The 22748-nt window shown below is 46.3% G+C and overlaps 1 protein-coding gene across 1 annotated transcript in view; it reads right to left on the reverse strand.

The window, feature by feature from the left end:
• Nucleotides 1-22748, reverse strand: part of LOC132381205 (voltage-dependent L-type calcium channel subunit alpha-1S-like) — a 381429-nt gene that overhangs the window by 324780 nt on the left and 33901 nt on the right. Inside the window, exons 3-4 of the mRNA XM_059950504.1 lie at nucleotides 20517-20656; nucleotides 4768-4886 (exon numbers count right to left, since the gene is read on the reverse strand). Coding sequence (XP_059806487.1) covers nucleotides 4768-4886; nucleotides 20517-20656 — 259 coding nt within the window. The remainder of the gene's footprint in view (nucleotides 1-4767; nucleotides 4887-20516; nucleotides 20657-22748) is intronic.

A 22748-nucleotide genomic window follows, 5' to 3' on the forward strand; every position in this document is an offset into this window, starting at 1 on the left:
TTGCCCTGTTTTTGTGCACTTTATGCAGTCCAGTGTAGGTCTGTAGTCTAGTGTAGCTTTTTTGTTTTTTTTATTACGTAGTTCAGTCTAGTTTTTTGTACTGTGTCATGTAACACCCTGGTCCTGAAAAACGTTGTCTCATTTTTACTATGCACTGTACCAGCAGTTATGGTCGAAATGACAATAAAAGTTGACTTGACTTGACTTAATGTGGTTCCATTGTTTAAAAAGGGTTCTAAGATTAAACCTAGCAATCATAGGCCTGTCAGTTTGACGTCAGTGGTAGGTAAATTAATGGAAAGTATTCTTAGAGATGGTATATATAATTATCTGGATAGACAGGATTTGTTTAGGAATAGTCAGCATGGATTTGTGCGTGGAAGGTCATGTTTGACAAACGTTATTAAATTTTTTGAAGCGGTTACGAGGAAAGTTGACGAGGGTAAAGCAGTGGATGTTGTCTATATGGACTTCAGTAAGGCCTTTGACAAGGTTGCACAGAAGGTTAGTAAAGAAGGTTCAATTGTTAGGTATTAATATTGAAGTAGTAAAGTGGATTCAACAGTGGCTGGATGGGAGATGCCAGAGAGTAGTGGTGGATAACTGTTTGTCAGGTTGGAGGCCGGTGACTAGTGGTGTGCCTCAGGGATCTGTCCTGGGTCCAATGATGTTTGTCATATGCATTAACGATCTGGATGATGGGGTGGTAAATTGGATTAATAAGTATGCAGATGATACTAAGGTAGGAGGCGTTGTGGATAATGAAACAGGTTTTCAAAGCTTACAGAGAGATTTAGTCCAGTTAGAAGAGTGGGCTGAACAATGGCAGATGAGTTTAATGCTGATAAGTGTGAGGTGATACATTTTGGTAGGAATAATCCAAATAGGACATACATGGTAAATGGTAGGGCATTGAAGAATGCAGTAGAACAGAGTGATCTAGGAATAATGGTGCATAGTTCCCTGAAGGTGGAATCTCATGTGGATAGGGTGGTGAAGAAAGCTTTTGGTATGCTGGCCTTTATAAATCAGAGCATTGAGTATAGGAGTTGGGATGTAATGTTAAAATTGTACAAGGCATTCGTAAGGCCGAATTTGGAGTATTGTGTACAGTTCTGGTCACCGAATTATAGGAAAGATATCAACAAAATAGAGAGAGTACAGAGAAGATTTACTAGAATGTTATCTGGGTTTCAGCACCTAAGTTACAGAGAAAGGTTGAACAAGTTAGGTCTTTATTCTTTGGAGCATAGAAGGTTGAGGGGGGACTTGATAGAGGTATTTAAAATTATGAGGGGGATAGAGAGAGTTGACGTGGATAGGCTTTTTCCATTGAGAGTAGGGGAGATTCAAACAAGAGGACATGATTTGAGAGTTAGGGGGCAAAAGTTGAAGGGTAACACGAGGGGGAATTTCTTTTCTCAGAGAGTGGTAGCTGTGTGGAACGAGCTTCCAGTAGAAGTGGTAGAGGCAGGTTCGGTATTGTCATTTAAATTAAAATCGGATAGGTATATGGATAGGAAAGGAATGGAGGGTAATGGGCTGATTGCGGGCCAGTGGGACTAGGTGAGTGTAAGTGTCGGCATGGACTAGAAGGGCCGAGATGGCCTGTTTACGTGCTGTAATTGTTATATGGTTATAAGGAAGATGCCATTTTAGCCAGGTACTATAATGAACACAGGAGAAGGTAACAGTTGGATTTGTAGACATGCCAGTGTGCAATGATGCCAAAGCTGAAAACATGTTCAACTGAATCACAACAAAGGGCTTTAATGGTCTCATTGTGTAGGATTTAGCAGTGACAATTGCAATGTGATGATTGGCAAAAACAACTCTGTCTCATGAAATAAGTTGTTGTGTTCTTTCATAATCAAGTGTCCTTGGAGGTCAACGGGGGGGGGGGGGGGCGGGGGGGGATATGGGGCTGCGGGGGCAGAAGTAGGGGTGCTATCTCCCTGGAATGAGTTTTTGCAGGTGGGATGTCTGACATGTGTTTTGGTGGGTAGCTGTTTTGCTGTTGTAGCTTTATAGTGTGGTATGTTGTGTTCTGTGTGATGGCTCCAGAATATGTAGAGACACTTGTGGGCTACCCCCAGCACACCTTTGCCTGTGTTGGTTTGTTAATGCAAACGATACATTTCACTGAATGTTTTGATGTTCATGCTTTATGCTTGTTGAATGCCTCATCACTGTAGTTGTGAATGGAACAGAACTGGCTGTGGCAGCTTTGAGTACTACTACAGAAGTAACCAAGAGAAAGCAATCTGCCATGGGTCAACTGAGGCAAAATGAAAGACATGTCGATCCACGGCCTCTTTTGTCATGATGAGGGTGGAGCAGCAACACCTCATATTCTGTCTACATAGCCTCCAATCTGCTGGCATGAACATCAATTTCTCCTTCCAGTATTTTTCCCTGCCTCTTCTTCTATTTACCTCCCTGGCCTCTTACCTACCTCAACTCCCCTGGCACCCCTCCTCCTTCCCTTTCTCCCACAGTCCACTCTCCTCTCCCATCAGATTTCTTCCTCTCCAGCCCTTTACCTTTCCCACCCACCAGGCTTCACCTACCCTCCTCACCTGCTGCCCCCCCACCTTTTCATTCGGCATCTTCCCCCTTCCTTACCAATCCTGAAGAATGGTCTCAGCCCAAAACATCAACCGTTTATTCATTTCCATGGATGCTGCCTGGCCTGCTGAGTTCCTCCAGCAGTTTGTGTGTGATTCTCTGGATTTCCAGCATCTGCAGAATCTTTTGTGTTTATGAAAGGCAGGTGAATACAGGAGTGGGACTTGAGAAGAGTGACAAAGAGCTGATCCGTTCTGGTTCAGTGGTTTGAGATGGTACTAGGGATTGGTCTGCACATCAGCATTTCCTAACAGTGGAAAGGTGGAGCGGACAGGGGCTTGGGTTAGTTCTGGGGAGCCTCACCAATGGTTGATTGGCAGAATGGGAGGAGAGCTGCAATGAGAGGGGCCCTGCATATGCCTAGATAAGTACAGTATGTTATTGCTTCCTCTGTCCTGTCCTGTTCTCAATAGCTAATTAGAATTTGAATCTTTCCGTCTCATCGAGTAGTTTCCAAGGACCTATTGTTTTCACGAATCTATGTAATAAATAAATCTGAACGTGAAAGACAATGACTCTCACAACTATACTGTTACTCTGCATGTGATCTCATGGTCAGTGTCACATCAAATGCTAATCTTCCTGTTACTCTGAACCCTTAGCAGAATAAGAGAGGGAACAGAGAGGGAACCTGTCCCAGAATAAACAGCCTATCAAACCTCCTTGTGAAAAACCAACGCAAGAGATTCTGCAGAGGATAGAAATCCAGAACAACTGCAGGATGCTGCAGGAACTCTGCAGGTCAGACAGCATCGATGGAGAGGAATAAAGAGTCGACATTTCAGGCTGAGGCCATTCATCAGGACTGGAAAGGAAGGGCAAAAGGCAGAATAAAATGGTGGGGGGAAGGGAAGGAGTTCAAGCTGGCAGGTGAGGGGGAAGGGAGGATGGGAGGTGATAGGTGGAAGAGATAAAGGGTTGAAGACAAGGAACCTGGTAAGAGAGGAGAGTGCACTGTGTGTGTTGTGAGCTTGCTACGTTGGTGCGGGAACATGTGGTGACCCCACCCCACCACCCCAGCACATCCTACGTTGATAAATAGATCTGAATCTGACTGTTTAGCTTCAGGAAGGAATTTGGGGAAGTCAGTGTGAACAGGGAACAACAGGTCCAGAGATGCAATGTGATCTTCAGGTCTATAAACACATTTGGCCAAAGTTAGTACACCAGAAAGTTCAGGTACTTGAGAAGAATTACAATAGAGTTTGATACTCCATGGCCACTTTATTAGGTACACTTGTACTCCTGCTGGTTAACACTCAGCCAATCATGTGTGAGCAACTCAATGCATTAAAGCATCAGTTGTTGTTCAGAATGGGGAAGAAATGTGATCTAAGTGACTTTGACTGTGGAATCATTGTTAGTGCCAGACCAAATGATGTGGGTATCTCAGAAACTGCTCATCTCCTCGGAATTAGGGATCTAACGTTTCTGTCATTCATTCTGTGTGTGTTTTTTCTGTTTTGTGGATGTCTGTGTAGAGTAAGAATTTCAGGTTGTATTCTGGATACATTCTCCAATACTAAGTTGAACCATTTTTCACACAACAATCTCTAGAGTTTACAGATAATTATGCAAAAACAAAAAAAAAATGCAGTGAGCAGCAGTTCTGTGGGCAAAAATGTCTTCTTAATGAGAGAGGTCAGAGGAGAATGGCCGGACTAGTTCAAGCTGACAGGAAGGTGACAGTATCTCAAATAACCAACAGTGTTATAACAGTGGTGTGCAGGACAGTATCTGAATGCACAATATGTTGAACCTTGAAGCTACAGCAGCAAAAGATCAGGAACATTCAGTCTGTTTCCACTCCCTATGTACAGGAGATATCTAACAAAGTGGTCACCAAGTGTACAACGAATGAGACCTTCATTATCCGAGCAGAGGGGTCACATAAAGGAACACGTCTCCTAAATAATCAACACAAGATGATTTGCAGATGCTGGTAATCCAGAGCAACACACACAAAATACTGCAGGAACTCAGGTGGTCAGGCAGCATATGTGGAAATGAATAACCAGTCAACATTTCATGCCGAGACCCTTCATTAGGACTGGAAGGGAAGGTGGGGGTGGTTCAGGTGAGTTCTCCAGCATTTTTTGTATCTTGTGAAAAAGAGGAAGCAACTGCTGTCATACTTACTGGGAACGCCGGATACCAGACGCAGTGGCCGCAACACTCGGAATGCTCGAAGTGCCTTCACATCAAACCCTGCGCTTTTGGCAGAAGGGCTGAGGTGCTCCAGAACCACTGTACAGAGACTATAGGGAAAGGAGAGGGTGAGACCCACACCGACACAACACACAAGCCTCTATTCTTCACTGAGGCAGTTCATACTATCCACACTTGGTGGCCACCACATTAGGTATGCCTGTACACCTCCTCATTAATACAAGTATTTAATCTGTCAATCATCTTGTGGCAACAACACAATCCATCAAAGCATGCAGACATAGTCAAGAGGTTCAGTTGTTGTTCAAACCAAACATCAGAGTGGGGAAGAAATGTGATCTGAGTGACTTTTGACCATGGAATGATTGTTGGTACCAGATGGAGTGGTTTGAGAATCTCAGAAACTGCTGATCTACAGGGGTTTTCATGCACTAGTCCTCCAGAGAAGGGGTTCCCAACCTGGGGTCCACAGAGCCCTTGCTTAATGGTATTGGTGCAAGGCTGCGAACATCTGCTCTCGAGTTTACAGAGAACAGTTCGAAAAACAAAAAAAAAACACCAATTAGTAGTCGTTCTGTGGGCAAAAACACTTTGTTAATGAGAGAGGTCTGAGGAGAATGGCCAGACTAGTTCAAGCTGACAGGAAGGGGACAGTAACTCAAATAACCAACAGTGTTGTGCAGAAGAGCAGCTCGAAATGTTCAACAGGTTGAATCTTGAAGTGGATCAGGTAAAGCAGCAGAAGACACAGAGGGTGGTGGGTATGTGGAATGCACTGCCAGCGAAGGTGGTAGAGGCAGACATAATAGGGTCTTTTAAGAGACTCTTAGATAGGTACATGGAGCTTAGAACAATAAAGGGCTATGTGGTAGGGAAATTCAAGGCAGTTTCTAGAGTAGGTTACATGGTCAACACAATATTGTAATGTGCTGCAGATTACTATGTTTCTAGGACCACAGTGGGATCCACACCCGTAATGAACAACTTGGTCACCGGGTGTTTATACCTTCAGTCTGTCTGTCACATTGGGCAGGATCACCCAACAGCAACCCATTTCAATTCAACTTCCAATTTCCATTCCAACATGTCAGTCCACGGTCTGCTCCACTGCCACGATGAGGCCACACTCAGGTTAGTGGTGCAACACCTCCCATTCTGTCTGGGTACCCTCCAACGTCACAGTATGAACATCGATTTCTCTAACTGACAGTAATTTCTCCCCCTCCCCAATTCTCTCTTTTTCCATTTCACATTCTGGTTTCACTTCCCCTCACCTGCCTATCGTATCCCTCTGGTGCCCCTCTTCCTTCCCTTTCTCCCATGGCCCACTCTCCTCTCCTATCAGATTCCTTCTTCTTCAGCCATTTACCTCTTTCACCTATCACCTCCCAGCTTCTCACTTCTTCCTCCCACCTACCTTCCTCCTTCACCTGGTCTCACTATTATCTGTCAGCTTGTGCTCGCCCTCTCCTGCCACGTTCTTATTCTGGCTTCAGCCCAGCATTTTGTGTGTGTTGCTACAGTTATCCAGCATCTACGAATCTCGTGCATATCATTCTATTCTAGAGGATGTTCTCCATCCTCTTTAAATCCCTTCCCTGTGTCTTCTTATAAGAGAAGACAACATATTGTGGCGAGCATTCAGTCCGTAATAACATATAACATATAACAATCACAGCACGGAAACAGGCCATCTTGGCCCTCCTAGTCCGTGCCGAACCCTTAATCTCACCCAGTCCCACCTACCCGCACTAAGCCCATAACCCTCCACTCCTTTCCTGTCCATATACCTATCCAATTTTACCATAAATGACACAACTGAACTGGCCTCTACTACTTCTACAGGAAGCTCATTCCACAAAGCTATCACTCTTTGAGTAAAGAAATACCCCCTCGTGTTTCCCTTAAACTTCTGCCCCCTAACTCTCAAATCATGTCCTCTAGTTTGAATCTCCCCTACTCTCAATGCAAACAGCCTGTTCACGTCAACTCTATCTATCCCTCTCAAAATTTTAAATACCTCGATCAAATCCCCCCTCAACCTTCTACGCTCCAATGAATAGAGACCTAACTTGTTCAACCTTTCTCTGTAACTTAATTGCTGAAACCCAAGTAACATCCTAGTAAATCGTCTCTGCACTCTCTCTAATTTATTGATATCTTTCCTATAATTCGGTGACCAGACTGCACACAATATTCCAAATTTGGCCTTACCAATGCCTTGTACAACTTTAGCATTACATCCCAACTTCTGTACTCAATGCTTTGATTTATAAAGGCCAGCGTTCCAAAAGCCCTCTTCACCACCCTATCTACATGAGACTCCACTTTCAGGGAACTATGCACTGTTATTCCTAGATCTCTCTGTTCCTCTGCATTCCTCAATGCCCTACCATTTACTCTGTATGTTCTATTTGGATTATTCCTGCCAAAATGTAGAACCTCACACTTCTCAGCATTAAACTCCATCTGCCAACGTTCAGCCCATTCTTCTAACCGGCATAAATCTCCCTGCAAGCTTTGAAAATCCACCTCATTATCCACAACACCTCCTACCTTAGTATCATTGGCATACTTACTAATCCAATTTACCACCCCATCATCCAGATCATTTATGTATATTACAAACAACATTGGGCCCAAAACAGATCCCTGAGGCACCCCGCTAGTCACCGGCCTCCATCCCGATAAACAATTATCCACCACTACTCTCTGGCATCTCCCATTTAGCCACTGTTGAATCCATTTTATTACTCCAGCATTAATACCTAACGACTGAACCTTCTTAACTAACCTTCCATGTGGAACTTTGTCAAAGGCTTTGCTGAAGTCCATATAGACAACATCCACTGCCTTACCCTCGTCAACATTCCTCGTAACTTCTTCAAAAAATTCAATAAGGTTTGTCAAACATGACCTTCCACACACAAATCCATGCTGGCTACTTCTAATCAGATCCTGTCTATCCAGATAATTATAAATACTATCTCTAAGAATATTTTCCATTAATTTACCCACCACTGATGTCAAATTGATAGGTCTATAATTGCTAGGCTTCCTTCTAGAACCCTTTTTAAACAATGGAACCACATGAGCAATACGCCAATCCTCCGGCACAATCCCCGTTTCTAATGACATATTAAAGATCTCCGTCAGAGCTCCTGCTATTTCTACACAAACTTCCCTCAAGGTCCTGGGGAATATCCTGTCAGGACCCGGAGATTTATCCACTTCTAAATTTCTTAAAAGCGCCAGTACCTCCACCTCTTTAATTGTCATAGGTTCCATAACTTCCTTACTTGTTTCCCACACCTTAGACAATTCAATATCCTTCTCCTTAGTGAATACCGAAGAGAAGAAATCATTCAAAATCTCTCCCATCTCCTTCGGTTCCACACATAGCTGACCACTCTGATTCTCTAAGGGGCCAATGACAAAAGAGGAAGCTCGATGAACTCAACAACCATTTTATTGTGATAGAGACGAAACAGACTGGGCTCCTTGACCCGGAGAGTGAACCATGACCCCCCCCCACCCCCCAAGCATCACACTGCCCCCACTGGAGGGGTCCGCCCTCCTCAGCAACCCCAGAGTCCATAGCAAAGTCCAAAAGTCCTGGTGGGTGTTGACGCTGCCGCCCATTTGTGCGAGACAAGAGGCAGGGCACCTGGAGTGTTACTTCCTTCCTTCAGCCTCACTGGGTTAGTAGTGGCCAAGGGCTGACACAGAGCCAGCCGGTCCCAGTGCAGCACGACTGCCTTCTACCACTCAGGAAACCGCACCCGAAATGCCACATCTCGAACACCTCTCCCAGCCCCTTCCAGTGGCTTCCAAGCCTGGGGAATAGTCCCTTCTTCCAGGAGGGCCAGTAGGCCCATACTGGGGCCCTCACCATGTTCTGCTGCATTGGTACCCCAGACTGGTCACCTGGCCCCTTCTGGGATGTGCGAGTGTTGCAGCCGTGCATGAACAGCTCCACATCCTGCCTGTACCCAGGTCAGTAGAAGCGTTCACGCAGCCTGCCCAACGTCTTTACAATTCCAAGATGGCCGGGTCCCACCAGCCCATGCACCGACCGGAGCAACGTGGCGTGGAGCCCCCAGGGACCACTAGCTGCAAGAGTCTGTCACCATCAGACAACTGCCACCGCCGGAACAGCAACCTGTCACCACCTCCAGCGCTCCCCACTGCGAGTACAGGGCTTTGGTCTCTGGGTCCAGGGCAAAGACCACTGCCCACTCTGTTCTTCATCCCACGCTCAGTCATTTCCTCACCAGGACCAGGACAGAATCACGCAGCTGCTGCTGGTCGCCAGCCATAACCGTCGCTTGCTCCTGGTTCAGCTGTGTTCCTTTGGGCTGCTACCGGGTGTGCTGCACTGCCGGGGGCCACTGTGAAACTGGTGGTGGTTGAAACCTCCGCTGGGAGGCTATATTGTCCTGGAGCTGCCCGGCCGGAGAGCCCCAGCTTCAGCACTGAGATAAGAGTGTTCCACCTGATACATCCACACGGGCCCCCAGCTGGACAGCAGATCCACCCAATATGCAGGACTCTCAGATGTTGGCGAGCCACACCTTGTGCTTCACTGCATTTCCCCCACCGCGACGCATTTCCTGATGGCTGCCCTGAGCTGTGGCGTGGTACCTGTGGGGCAGTCCCAGGCCAAATGACCTGTCTTACTGCACCGGTAGCAGAGATTGTTTCGGGGCCGTCGGCGCAGCCTGGTCTCACGGGCTCCTCCGCCTAGGGACACTACCCCAGGCTCGGCGTGCGGGGCAATGCTGGAACACCTTGGGGGGCTAGAATTGCTTCTTCTCTCTCCGCCTCGGCCAGTGCTTCATCTAGCAATGACGATGGTGTCAGGAGAACACGTTGCCGGAGGCGCTCTGGTGTCAGCGCCTTTACAAAGGAGTGGAGGGAAAGCTCCTCCTGGGCTGCGGGAGGGAACTCGGGGTAGCCAGAGCTGAGCACAGTGGCAGAGATCAGGCTTTCTGCGTTGTCTGCTGCACAGTTCTTCCCTCATTGCTTTCATCCATCACCTCTGTTCGAAACGCTGCTCGAGCATCACAACGAGAGCCCTGTAGTCACACTGCTCTGCAGGCGTTAGCTCAAGGAGCACCCACGGGGCATCTCCCTCCAGCACCAGGGCAAGGTGCCCCGCTGTCTCAGTGGGGCTCCACCCATTGTGCCATGCGGCAAGTTTGACTTCAGGTAAGGCTCTAAGGCGGTGGATCCTGAGCTGCACATCGTCGACGCCCTTTGATCCGGCAGCATCTGCCATGGTGCTACAGCATCTTGGGTTCCCTGGTGCGGGCCGCTACGGAAGGGGTGATGTGCTCTGCTCTGTCCCTGGGTCGGGGAGCCTGGGTACGCTCGTTCCGTCGGGGCTCTTTGAGAAGGCACGATGCTCGGTTCCTCGGTCCCGTCTTTACGAGCCCTGCCCATGGGTGCAGGGAGGCATACTCCCTCATGAGGGTCCCTCATCTCAAGGCACTCTATCTGACATCGTAGCTCTTCGATCTCGCATCCCACTCCTGACACCAATGTGACGAGCATTTGGTCCTTAATGACAGATGAGGAAGCTCTTTAACTCAACAATCGTCTTATTGTGATAGACACAAAACAGACCGGGCACCATAACCCAGACAGTGATCCCAAACAGTCTCACACAGACAGGGGACGTAACCATCACACACCCCGGTTACAGTCAGGGTGACTCACAAATACACAGCAAATAACTATATAACCCCAGCTAAAATGTAACAATAAAATAAACTGGAAATCCCACCATAATCTTACAAAAGCATCTCAGCACAAGAATAAACAGTACTGGTCATTAGAAATGCGGGGATAGGCTGTCGACCACGTACCCCCACCCCCAGAGCATCACAATATTTTTCTACAGCTTTTTCTATCAGGTACTACTTTAAGCAGGCCTGAAAGCCCAACTATTGGTACCACTACCTTCTATTTAAGTTGAAGAAAAAGGAAGAAATCAAGAAGCAGCTAGATTGCACATCAAGTCTGCTCTGCCAGTCCATCATGGCTGATTTATTATCCCTCTTAATCCCATTCTCCTGCATTCTCCCCACAACCTTTGACGTCCTCACTAATCAAGAATGTATCAACCTTCACAGCCATCCATAGCAATGAATTACACAGATTCACCATCGCCCGGGTGAAGAAATTCCTACTGATCTCTTTTCTGAATAGACGCCACTTATATTGTGAGGCTCTCATGTTTGGTCCTAGTGTCACACTACAGGAAACATTCTCTCCACATCCACTCTTATTTAGGCCTTTCAGTATTTATAGATTTCAATGAGATTCTACCTAAGCTCCACCAAGCAAAGCCAGAGCCATCAAATGCTCCTGATACATTAACACTTTCATTCCTGGGTTCATTCTGGTCAACCTCCTCTGGACCGCGTGAATATCAGCACATCATTTCCTAGACAAGTGCCCCAAAGCTGCTCACAATACTCCAAGTGCAGTCCAACCTTCCCCCTCACCTGGTTTCACCTGTCACCTGTCCTCCATCTCCCCCCACCTTCTTATTCAGGCTTCTTCCCCCTTCCTTTCCAGACCTGATGAAGGATTTTGGCCGGAAATATTGACTATTTATTCATTTCCCTAGATACTTCCTGACCTGCTGAGTTCCTCAATCATTTTGTGTGTGATTTCCAGCAACTGCATAATCTCTTCAATAGCTCAGGCATCAAATGCTACACACCCAATGACCTCTCTCTTTACTATATGACTCTGTGACATTGAATCTCCAAAAGAAAACATCCCATGCAATCATATTTCATGGAGGAGGAGGAAAGGATTTTTGAGCTTTGATCAGCAAACAATCCAGACATCAGAAGTTTGCGATTTCACTCAGGTTCACTGCCCAAGCAGAGAAAATCAGTGCCAGATTGTGGCAGCTTACTTAAGCTCCCATCAGCCACCAATCACTGTTTGGGATTGATTAGCAAGACCAAATAAAAAGAAAGCAAGGGCAAGTGCAGTGGCCATCGTCTGAGTGGACAGAGCTAGAGTGGCAACTGTGAGGCTTTAGCTCTTCAAGGCTTCAGTCAAAGAAAGCTAAAAAGATAAGCTTGAGGTAAAGTTTTTTTTGTTTCCTTCTTTACATAGAACATAGAAAACCTTCAGCCTGATACAGGCCCTTTGGCCCACAAAGTTGTGCCGAACATGTCCTTACCTTAGAAATTGCTAGGGTTACCCATAGCCCTCTATTTTTCTGAGCTCCATACACCTGTCCAGGAGTCTCTTCAAAGCTCTATTGTATCTGCCTCCACCACCATCGCCAGCAGCCCATTCCACGCACTCACCATTCTCTGCGTAAAAAAAACTTACCCCTGACATCTCTGTACCTACTTCCTTAAAACTGTGCCCTCTCATATTAGCCATTTCAGCCCTGGAAAAAAGCCTCTGACTATCCATATGATTAATACCTCTCATCATCTTATACACCTCTATCAGGTCACTTCCCATTCTCTGTCGCTCCAAGGAGAAAAGGCCAAGTTCACTCAACCTGTTCTCATAAGGTATGCTCCCCAATCCAGGCAACATCCTTGTAAATCTCCTCTGCACCCTTTCTATGGCTTCCACATCCTTCCTGTAGTGAGGTGACCAGAAATGAGCACAGTACTCCAAGTGGGGTCTGACCCGGGTCTTATATAGCTACAATATTACCTCATGGTTCCTAAACGCAATCCCACAACTGATGAAGGCTTTCTTAACCACAGAGTCAATTGGTGCAGCTGCTTTGAGTGTCCTATGATCTCAGACCCACAAGATCCCTCTGATCCTCCACACTGCCAAGAGTGTTACCATTAATACTATATTCTGCCATCATATTTGACCTACCAAAATGAACCACTTCACACTTATCAGGGTTGAACTCCATCTGCCACTTCTCAGCCCAGTTTGGCATCCTATCGATGACCCACTGTAACCTCTTGACAGCCCTCCACACTATACACAACACCCTCAACCTTTGTATCATCAGCAAATTTACTAACCCATCCCTCCACTTCCTCATCCAGAGAAGGGGTCCCAGAACAAATCCCTGAGCCACACCACTGGTCACTGACCTCCATGCAGAACATGATCCGTCTACAACCACTCTTTGCCTTCTGTGAGCAAGCCAAATCTGAATCCACAAGGCAAGGTCCCCTTGGATCCCATGCCTCCTTACTTTCTCTTTTTCTTTTGTAATTTATTTTTTTATTGAAGTTCATCATCAAACAAACATTTCCATAAGATGTGTTTCAGACATTGTACATATACATCATATAATTATATATATCACAAATCTCCACAAAGTATTTATCTGAGGTATACACTCATAGAAAAGAGTGGAAAGAAAAAACAAGCAAAAGGAAAGAACAATGTACAAGTAGAGAGTGATCTTTTTCTTTACAACAGATTCATTGATTTGTGAGAATAAAATCAGGCCTATGAGGCATTATGTAGTTAAAGCCTCCTTACTTCCTCAAGAAGCCTTGCATGGGGTACCTTATCAAATGCCTTGCTGAAATCCATATATACCACATCTACTGCTCTACCTTCATCAATGTGTCACATCTCAAAAAATTCAATCAGTCTCTTAAGGAATTGGAGCTGAAACTGGATGAACTCTGGATCATTTGGGTGGCTAAGGGGGTGATAGATAGGACGTATAGAGAGGTAATTACACCCATGGAGCAGGACACAGGAAACCGGGTGACAGTCAGGAAGGGGAAAGGGGTTAATGAGCCAGTGCGGAGGACTGCTGTGGCTGTCCCCCTTAACATCACATATACCATTTTGGATACTGTCAAGGAGATGACCTAACAGAGGAAAGTCACAGTGGCTGGGTCTCTGGCACTGAGTCTGGCTCCAGGACTCAGAAGGGAAGGGGGGGGGGGAGAAGAGGTGAACTGTGGGGATTGGGGATTCGTTAGCTAGGGAAATGGACAAGAGGTTCTGTGGGCGAAAACGAGATTCCTGGATGGAATGTTGTCTTCCAGGTGTCAGGGATTGGGTCCTCAGCATTCTTAAGTGGGAGGGTGAACAGCCATAAGTCATGGTCCATGTAAGTACCATTGACAGGGGTAGGATGAGAGATGAGATTCTGCATGGGGAGTTCAGGGAGTTAGGTTCTAAGTTAAAAGATAAGACCTCCAAGGCTGTGACCTCAGGATTGGTACCTGTGCAACAGGTTTCAGCCAAGACTTTCCTCTGTTAGGTCATCTCCCTGACAGTATCCAAATGGTGTACGTGATGTTGAGGGGGACAGCCACAGCAGTGCTCCACACTGGCTCATTAACCCCTTTCCCCTTCCTGACTGTCACCCAAGAAAGTGTCCTGAGCTGTGGATACTTCAATGCAAGAAATATTGTAGGAAATGTGGATGAGCTCAGGGCATGGATTGACAAGTTGTAGCCATTAGTGAGACCGGGTTGCAGGAGGAGCAGGACTGGCAGCTCAGTATTCCTGCATTCCGTTATTTTAGACGTGGCGGAGTGGGAGGAAAGGGGAAATGGGTGGCATTACCAGTCACAGCTGTGCTCCGTCAGGACAGACCTGAGCACTCAACTAGTAAGGCATTATGGCAGAACTGAGCAATAAGAAAGGTACGGCTATGTTAATGGGGCTATATTACCCAGCAGTCCTAGGGATTTGGAGGAACAAATTTGTAAAGAGATTTCAGGATTGTTGCAAGAAACACAAGGTGGTTATAGTCAGTGACTTTAACTATCCACATATTGACTGGGAATCCCATACTGTAAAAGGACTAGATGGGATAGAGCTTGTCAAATGTGTTCAGGACAGTCTCCTTCATCAATAGACAATAGACAATAGGTGCAGAAGTAGACCATTCGGCCCCTCGAGTCTGCACCACCATTCTGAGATCATGGCAGATCATTCACTATCAATACCCAGTCCCTGCCTTGTCCCCATATCCCTTGATTCCCCTATCCATCAGATATCTATCCAGCTCCTTCTTGAAAGCATCCAGAGAATTGGCCTCCACCGTCTTCCGAGGCAGTGCATTCCACATCTCCACAACTCTCTGGGAGAAGAAGCTCTTCCTCAACTCTGTTCTAAATAACTGACCTCTTATTCTCAATCCATGCCCTCTGGTACTGGACTCTCCCAACATCTGGAACATATTTCCTGCCTCAATCCTATCAAATCCTTTAATTATCTTAAACGTTTCAATCAGATCCCCTCTCAATCTCCTCAATTCCAGTGTGTACAAGCCCAATCTCTCCAATCTCTCTGCGTAAGACAGCCCTGCCATCCCAGGAATCAACCTAGTGAATCTACGCTGCACTTCCTCTATTGCCAGAATGTCCTTCCTTAAACCTGGAGACCAAAACTGTACACAATATTCCAGGTGTGGTCTCACCAGGGCCCTGTACAAATGCAAAAGGACATCCTTGCTCTTGTACTCAATTCCCCTTGTAATAAAGGCCAACATTCCATTTGCCCTCTTCACTGCCTGTTGCACTTGCTCATTCACCTTCATTGACTGATGAACTAGGACTCCTAGGTCTCTTTGCATTTCTCCCTTACCTAACTCTACACCATTCAGACAATACTCTGCCCTCTTGTTCCTGCTTCCAAAGTGGATAACTTCACATTTATTCACATTGAATGACATCTGCCAAGTATCTGCCCACTCACACAGCCTATCCAAGTCTCCCTGTATTCTCCTAACGTCCTCTTCACATGTCACACTGCCACCCAGTTTAGTGTCGTCAGCAAACTTGCTGATATAGTTTTCAATGCCCTCATCTAAATCGTTGACATAAATCGTAAAGAGCTGTGGTCCCAATACAGAGCCCTGTGGTACCCCACTAGTCACCTCCAGCCAGTCCGAGAAACACCCATTCACTGCTACCCTTTGCTTTCTATCTGCCAACCAGTTTTCTATCCATGTTGAAACCCTGCCCCCAATGCCACGAGCTCTGATTTTACTCACCAATCTCCTATGTGGCATCTTATCGAATGCCTTCTGAAAATCTAGTTACACTACATCCACTGGCTTACCCTCGTCTAACATCCTTGTTACACCCTCAAAAAACTCCAACAGATTAGTCAAGCATGATTTGCCCTTGGTAAATCCATGCTGGCTCGGCCTAATCCTATTACTGCCATCAAGATATGCCACTATTTCGTCCTTAATAATGGACTCAAGCATCTTCCCCACGACTGACGGCTAACAGGGCGATAGTTCTCCGTTTTCTCCTTCCCTCCCTTCTTGAAAAGTGGGATAACATTAGCCACTCTCCAATCTTCAGGAACTGATCCTGAATCTAAGGAACATTGGAAAATGATTACCAATGCATCAGCAATTTCCTGAGCCACCTCTTTTAGAACCCTCGGATGCAGACCATCTGGACCCGGGGATTTATTAGCCTTCAGTCCTATCAGTCTAATCATCACAGTTTCTTTCCTAATGTCAATCTGTCTCAATTCCTCTGATATCTTATGACCCTGGCCCATCCATACATCTGGGAGATTGCTTGTGTCCTCCCTGGTGAAGACAGATCTAAAGTACGGAGAAGTCACAATGAGAGAGTGTATGATATTTGATCTGTTAGGGAATGAGACAGGATAGGTTACCAAAGTTTTTGTAGGGTAACTCTTTACATGATGTCATTAGTTTCAAAGTAAACGTGGAAAAGAGATCTGGTCTGTAGGTTGAGATTCTAAATTGGAGAAAGGCCAGTTTTGATGGTTTCAGATCTGGCCAGTGTAAATTGGGACAGGCTGTTTTCTGGCAAACATGTAATTGGTAAGTAGGAGATCTTCAAAAGCAAAATTTTGAGAGTACAAAGCTTCTACGTGCCTGTCAGAGTAAAAGGCAAAAATAATAAGTGTAGGGAACCTTGGTTTTCAAGAGATAGTGAGGCTCTGGTTAAGAGAAAATAGGAGGTGCATTGCAGGTGTAGGCAAGTGGGAGCAAATGAGGTGCTTATGGAATATAGGAAATACAAGAAAATACTTAAGAAATAAATCAGGAGAGCTAAAAAAGACATAAAGTTGCTCTAGCAAACAAGATGAAGGAGAATCCCAAGGCATTCTACAAATATGTTAAGAGCAAAAGGATTGCAAGGGACAAAACTGGTCCCCTGGTAACCGTGTGGAGCCAAAACAGATGGGCGAGATCTTAACTGAATTCTTTACATCTGTATTTACTCAGGAGATGGATACAGAGTCTATGGAAGTGAGGCAAAGCAGCATCAGTTTCATGGACCCTGTATAGATTAGAGGAGGAGGTGTTTGCTACCCTGAGGCAAATCATGTGGATGAATCCCCAGGGCCTGACGAGGTGTTCCCATGGACCCTTCGGGAGGTAAGTGCAGAAATTGCAGGGGCCCTAGCAGAAATCATCCTTAGTGACAAGAGAGATACCAGATGATTGGAGAATCAGCAATGTTGTCCCACTGTTTAGGAAAGGCTCTGTACAGAAACCAGGAAGTTATAGGCTGGTGAGTCTGACATCAGTTGTGGGAAAGTTACTGGAAGATAAGGGACTAGACATGGCTTCGTGCGTGGTAGGTCATGTCTAACCAATCTTATGGAGTTTTTCAAGGAAGTTACCAGGGAAGTTGATGAGGCAAAATAGTGGATGTTGTCTTCATGGACATGGAATTTGATAAAGTCCCCCATGGAAAGCTGGCCAAGATAGTTCAGTCACTCGACATTCAAGATGAGGTAGTAAACTGGATTAGACATTGGCTTTGTGGGAGAAGCCAAAGGGTGGTAGTAGGTGGTTTTTGCCTCTCTGACCAACAGCTTGTGACTAGTGTGCCACAGGAATTGGTGCTGGGTCATTTGTCATCTATATCAATGACCTGGATGATAATGTGGTTAACTGGATCAGCAGATGTGCAGAAGACACCAAGATTGGGGAAGGCTAACACGGCTTGTAGAGGGATCTGTGTCAGTTGGAAAAATGGCAGATGGAATTCAATGCAGATAAATGTGAGGTGTTGCACTTTGGTAGGACCAACCAGGGTCAGTCTTACACAGTGAACAGTAGGGCACTGAGGAATGTGGTAGAACAAAGGGATCTGGGTCCATGATTCATTGAAAGTGGCTTCACACGTAGGTCATGAAGAAAGCTTTTGGCACATTGGCCTTCATAAGTCAATCTACTGAGTACAGGAGATGGGATTCTAACATTTAACTGCCATTTATTCTTTGGGGCACTCCTCTGTTTTCGTGGATGATTGCGAAAAAAAAGTTACAGGTGTTCCTCCCCCCCTTTACAAAGGTAGAGCGTTCCTATGAAACCTTGCTTACATCAAAATGGCGTAAAGCGAAGAACCATTAACTTATTTGGGAAAAATTCTCTTAAAAGCAAAAATCCTCTGTAATGCGAAAACAGGTTACTAATGTAGGTCTTTTGTAAAAGCGAAGTGGCATAAAGCGAACATTCCTAAAGCGGGGGACACCTGTATTTCAGGCTGTATATTGTATACATTTCTCTAACATTAAATTGGACCTTTGAAACCTTGAAAGATTCAAGGGATATTTGATAGATGTATATAAAATTATTAAGGGTAGATAGGGTAAACGCTAGCAGGCTTTTTTCCACTGCAGTTGAGTGGGACTACAACTAAAGGTCATAGCTCAAGGGTGAAAGGTGAAAAGTCTAAGAGGAACATGAGGGAGAGTTTCCTCACTCAGAGGGTGGTGAGAGTATGGAACAAGCTGCCAGCACAAGTGGTGCATATGAGCTCAATTTCAATGTTTAAGAGAATTTTGGATAGGTACATGGATAGTAGGGATATGGAGGGATATGTCCCAGTACAGGTCATTGGGAGTAGGCAGCTTTAATAGTTTCAGCATGGACTAGATGGGCCAAAGGGCCTGTTTCTGTGTTGTACTTCCCTATGATTCTATGACTGCAATGTAGTGCTCTAATTTGTTCTGTATTTCATTTACGTTTGTAACTTGTTCCTCAGTTACGTTTGTTTTCTTCTACATCTTTTTAACTCTTTCCATGAAACTTCAGCTAAATGGGTCAACCACCTAATTGAACCAAGATATAGTGGGCCCTCTGTGTCCTGATCTATTGTAATGTGGCGGTGGGTCCATTCGTTAAACCCCCGGGGAGGAATTGTAATGTGACGGTGGGTCCATTCGTTAAACCCTTGGGGAGGAATTGTAATGTGGCGGGGGTGCATTCGTTAAACCCCCAGGGAGGAATTGTAATGTGACGGTGGGTCCATTCGTTAAACCCCCGGTGAGGAATTGTAATGTGGCAGTGGGTGCATTCGTTAAACCCCCAGGGAGGAATTGTAATGTGGCGGTGGGTGCATTCGTTAAACCCCCAGGGAGGAATTGTAATGTGACGGTGGGTCCATTCGTTAAACCCCCAGGGAGGAATTGTAATGTGACGGTGGGTCCATTCGTTAAACCCCCAGGGAGGAATTGTAATGTGGCAGTGGGTGCATTCGTTAAACCCCCAGGGAGGAATTGTAATGTGGCAGTGGGTGCATTCGTTAAACCCCCAGGGAGGAATTGTAATGTGACGGTGGGTCCATTCGTTAAACCCCCAGGGAGGAATTGTAATGTGACGGTGGGTCCATTCGTTAAACCCCCAGGGAGGAATTGTAATGTGACGGTGGGTGCATTCGTTAAATCCCTGGGGAGGAATTGTAATGTGGCGGTGGGTGCATTCGTTAAATCCCTGGGGAGGAATTGTAATGTGACGGTGGGTCCATTCGTTAAACCCCCGGGGAGGAATTGTAATGTGACGGTGGGTCCATTCGTTAAACCCCCGGTGAGGAATTGTAATGTGGCAGTGGGTGCATTCGTTAAACCCCCGGGGAGGAATTGTAATGTGGCGGTGGGTGCATTCGTTAAACCCCCGGGGAGGAATTGTAATGTGACGGTGGGTCCATTCGTTAAACCCCCAGGGAGGAATTGTAATGTGGCGGTGGGTGCATTCGTTAAACCCCCAGGGAGGAATTGTAATGTGACGGTGGGTCCATTCGTTAAACCCCCAGGGAGGAATTGTAATGTGGCGGTGGGTGCATTCGTTAAACCCCCAGGGAGGAATTGTAATGTGACGGTGGGTCCATTCGTTAAACCCCCAGGGAGGAATTGTAATGTGGCGGTGGGTGCATTCGTTAAATCCCTGGGGAGGAATTGTAATGTGACGGTGGGTCCATTCGTTAAACCCCCGGGGAGGAATTGTAATGTGACGGTGGGTCCATTCGTTAAACCCCCAGGGAGGAATTGTAATGTGGCGGTGGGTGCATTCGTTAAACCCCCAGGGAGGAATTGTAATGTGGCGGTGGGTGCATTCGTTAAATCCCCGGTGAGGAATTGTAATGTGACGGTGGGTCCATTCGTTAAACCTCCGGGGAGGAATTGTAATGTGGCAGTGGGTGCATTCGTTAAACCTCCGGGGAGGAATTGTAATGTGGCGGTGGGTGCATTCGTTAAACCCCCGGGGAGGAATTGTAATGTGGCGGTGGGTGCATTCGTTAAACCCCCGGGGAGGAATTGTAATGTGACGGTGGGTGCATTCGTTAAACCCCCAGGGAGGAATTGTAATGTGGCGGTGGGTGCATTCGTTAAACCCCCAGGGAGGAATTGTAATGTGGCGGTGGGTGCATTCGTTAAACCCCCGGGGAGGAAGCCTCATGTCCTGATCCATTGTAATGTGTTGGTGGAATCAGATCAATACACGTTCTTACCCAACAAACACAATGACAAAGTCCAAGATGTTCCAGAAATTCCGTAGGTAGGCATCCGGGTGAAAGAGGAACCCATACACGATAATTTTAAGAATTGCTTCTATTGTGAATATTATCAGAAAGATATACTCGACTTTTTCCTACAGGAAGAGAGAGAAAGAGAGAGAGTGTGAGAGGCAGAGACAGAGGGAGCAAGAGAGAGGGGGTGAAAGGAAGGGAGAGAGAGAAGGGGAATATGAGAGACAGGAGGAGAGAGTGAGAGAGAGAAGGGGAATGTGAGAGAGGGAGAGAGAAAAGGGGAGTGTGAGAAGGGGAAGAAAGAGTGAGAGAGAGAAGGGGAATGTGAGAGAGGGAGAGAGAGAGAAGGGGAGTGTGAGAGACAGGAGGAGAGTGAGAGAGAGAGAGAGAGAAGGGGAATGTGAGAGATGGAGAGAGAGAAACAGGCAGAGTGTGAAGGGGTAGAGAGAGGGAGAGAGAGAAGGGGAATGTGAGAGATGGGGAGAAAGAGAGTGAGAGAAACAGAGGGGAGAGAGAGAAGGGTAATGTGAGAGTCAGGGGGAGAGGGGGAGATAAACAGAAGGGAGAGAGAGGTGGTGAGTGTGGAAGGCGGTGAGAGAGGGAGGGTGAGGGAGAGAAACGGAGAGAGAAGGGGAGTGTAAGAGAGAGTGAGAGAGAGGGAGAAACAGAGGGAGAGAAGGAAAATGAGAGACAGTGAGAGAGAGAGGAGTGACATGAAGAGAGGGGGGAGAAAGAGAGGAAGAACGAGGGGAGAGAAGAGAGGGGGAAGAGAGAGCAAAGGGGAAGGGGGAGGATAGAGGGAGAGAATGGAAAAGGCGAAGAGTGAGTTGATTGTGCAGTTTGTCCACCAAAGAAGATCCTTTGTCATTAACAATAAATGGTGTTGAAAGAAATGGTGTTTAACATTCTTCGCAGCAATGGGGGTGCTTCCCCTCTGACACACCCCTCGCCATGCTCCCACCAGGAAGAGTCTTCACGCAGCATTAGATACCCAATGGATCCCTCGGCCTGTGCCTGGGCCCAGGTGAGGGAATGTGTGGCAACATTTGGAGGCCGCTGTCAGCACGTCCTTGGGTTGTGGTTACTGTTAATGTAAGCAAGACATTCCACTGCATGTTTATAGCTAATGTGTTAAACGAAGCTGATCCGAACCTAACGGACAGAGGCACCGTGACTTCTGCAGGGTTATTCTTCAGACCTGATGAAGGGTCTCTGCCCAAAACATATTCCCCTCCATGGCTGCTGCCTGACCTCCAACATTTTGTGTGTGCATTGAAGGATTTTCTGGCATTGGAGAGGATCCAGAGGAGGTTCACTAGCATGAATCTGGGAATGAAAGGGTTAAAGTACAAGGAGTTTTTGAAGTCTTTGGACCTGTACTCACTGGAGTTTAGAAAAACAATGGGGGGGCATTCTCACTGAAACCAACTGAGTATTGAAAGGTCTAGTATAGTGTGTGTCATAGTACTAGTATAGTACTTGTTGTGACACGTCTAGTGTGGTAGTGCAGTGGGTAAGGCTTGTCACTCTCACTTTTAGCTTCCACTGCCGGCTCGCAGTCTCACAAAAGGACAGCTGAATATGTAAGGCCTTTCCAACAGCAGGCCTCATGTCGTTCCCTCTAGTGGGGGAGTATAGGACCAAAGAACACAGATAGAGTGGATGTGGAGAAGATGTTTTCAATAGTGGGGGAATCTAGCACCAGAAGACACAAATAGAGTGGATGTTCCCTCTAGTGGGGAGTATGGGACCAGAGGACACAGATAGAGTGGATGTGGAGAGGAAGTTCCCTCTAGTGGGGGAGTATAGGACCAAAGGACACACCCTCAGAAATAAAGGGATGACCATTTAGAGCATTGATGAAAAGGAATTTCTTTAACCAGAGGGTGGTGAATGTGTGGAATTCATTGCCACTGAAGGCTGTGAAGGCATGTCTTTGGGGATATTTAAAGCAGAGGTTGACAGGTTTTTGATTAGTCAGGGTGTCACAGGTTACGGGGAGAAGGCTGGTGAAAGGGATAATAAATCAGCCACAATGGAATGGGGAGCAGGCTCGATGATCTAAATTGTCTAATTCTGTTCCTTAGTCTTATAGTCTAAATCTGAATGCCAAAATAACAGTCAACCATCTAACTGGCAACCTCAAGCGTTGCTCCCTGATTTTCGCTAGAGCTTACAGCTTACAATACCTGACACCAGGTAGAGCAGGTAGAC

This window comes from Hypanus sabinus, chromosome 25 (assembly GCF_030144855.1).
Source record: "Hypanus sabinus isolate sHypSab1 chromosome 25, sHypSab1.hap1, whole genome shotgun sequence".
NCBI lineage: Eukaryota > Metazoa > Chordata > Chondrichthyes > Myliobatiformes > Dasyatidae > Hypanus > Hypanus sabinus.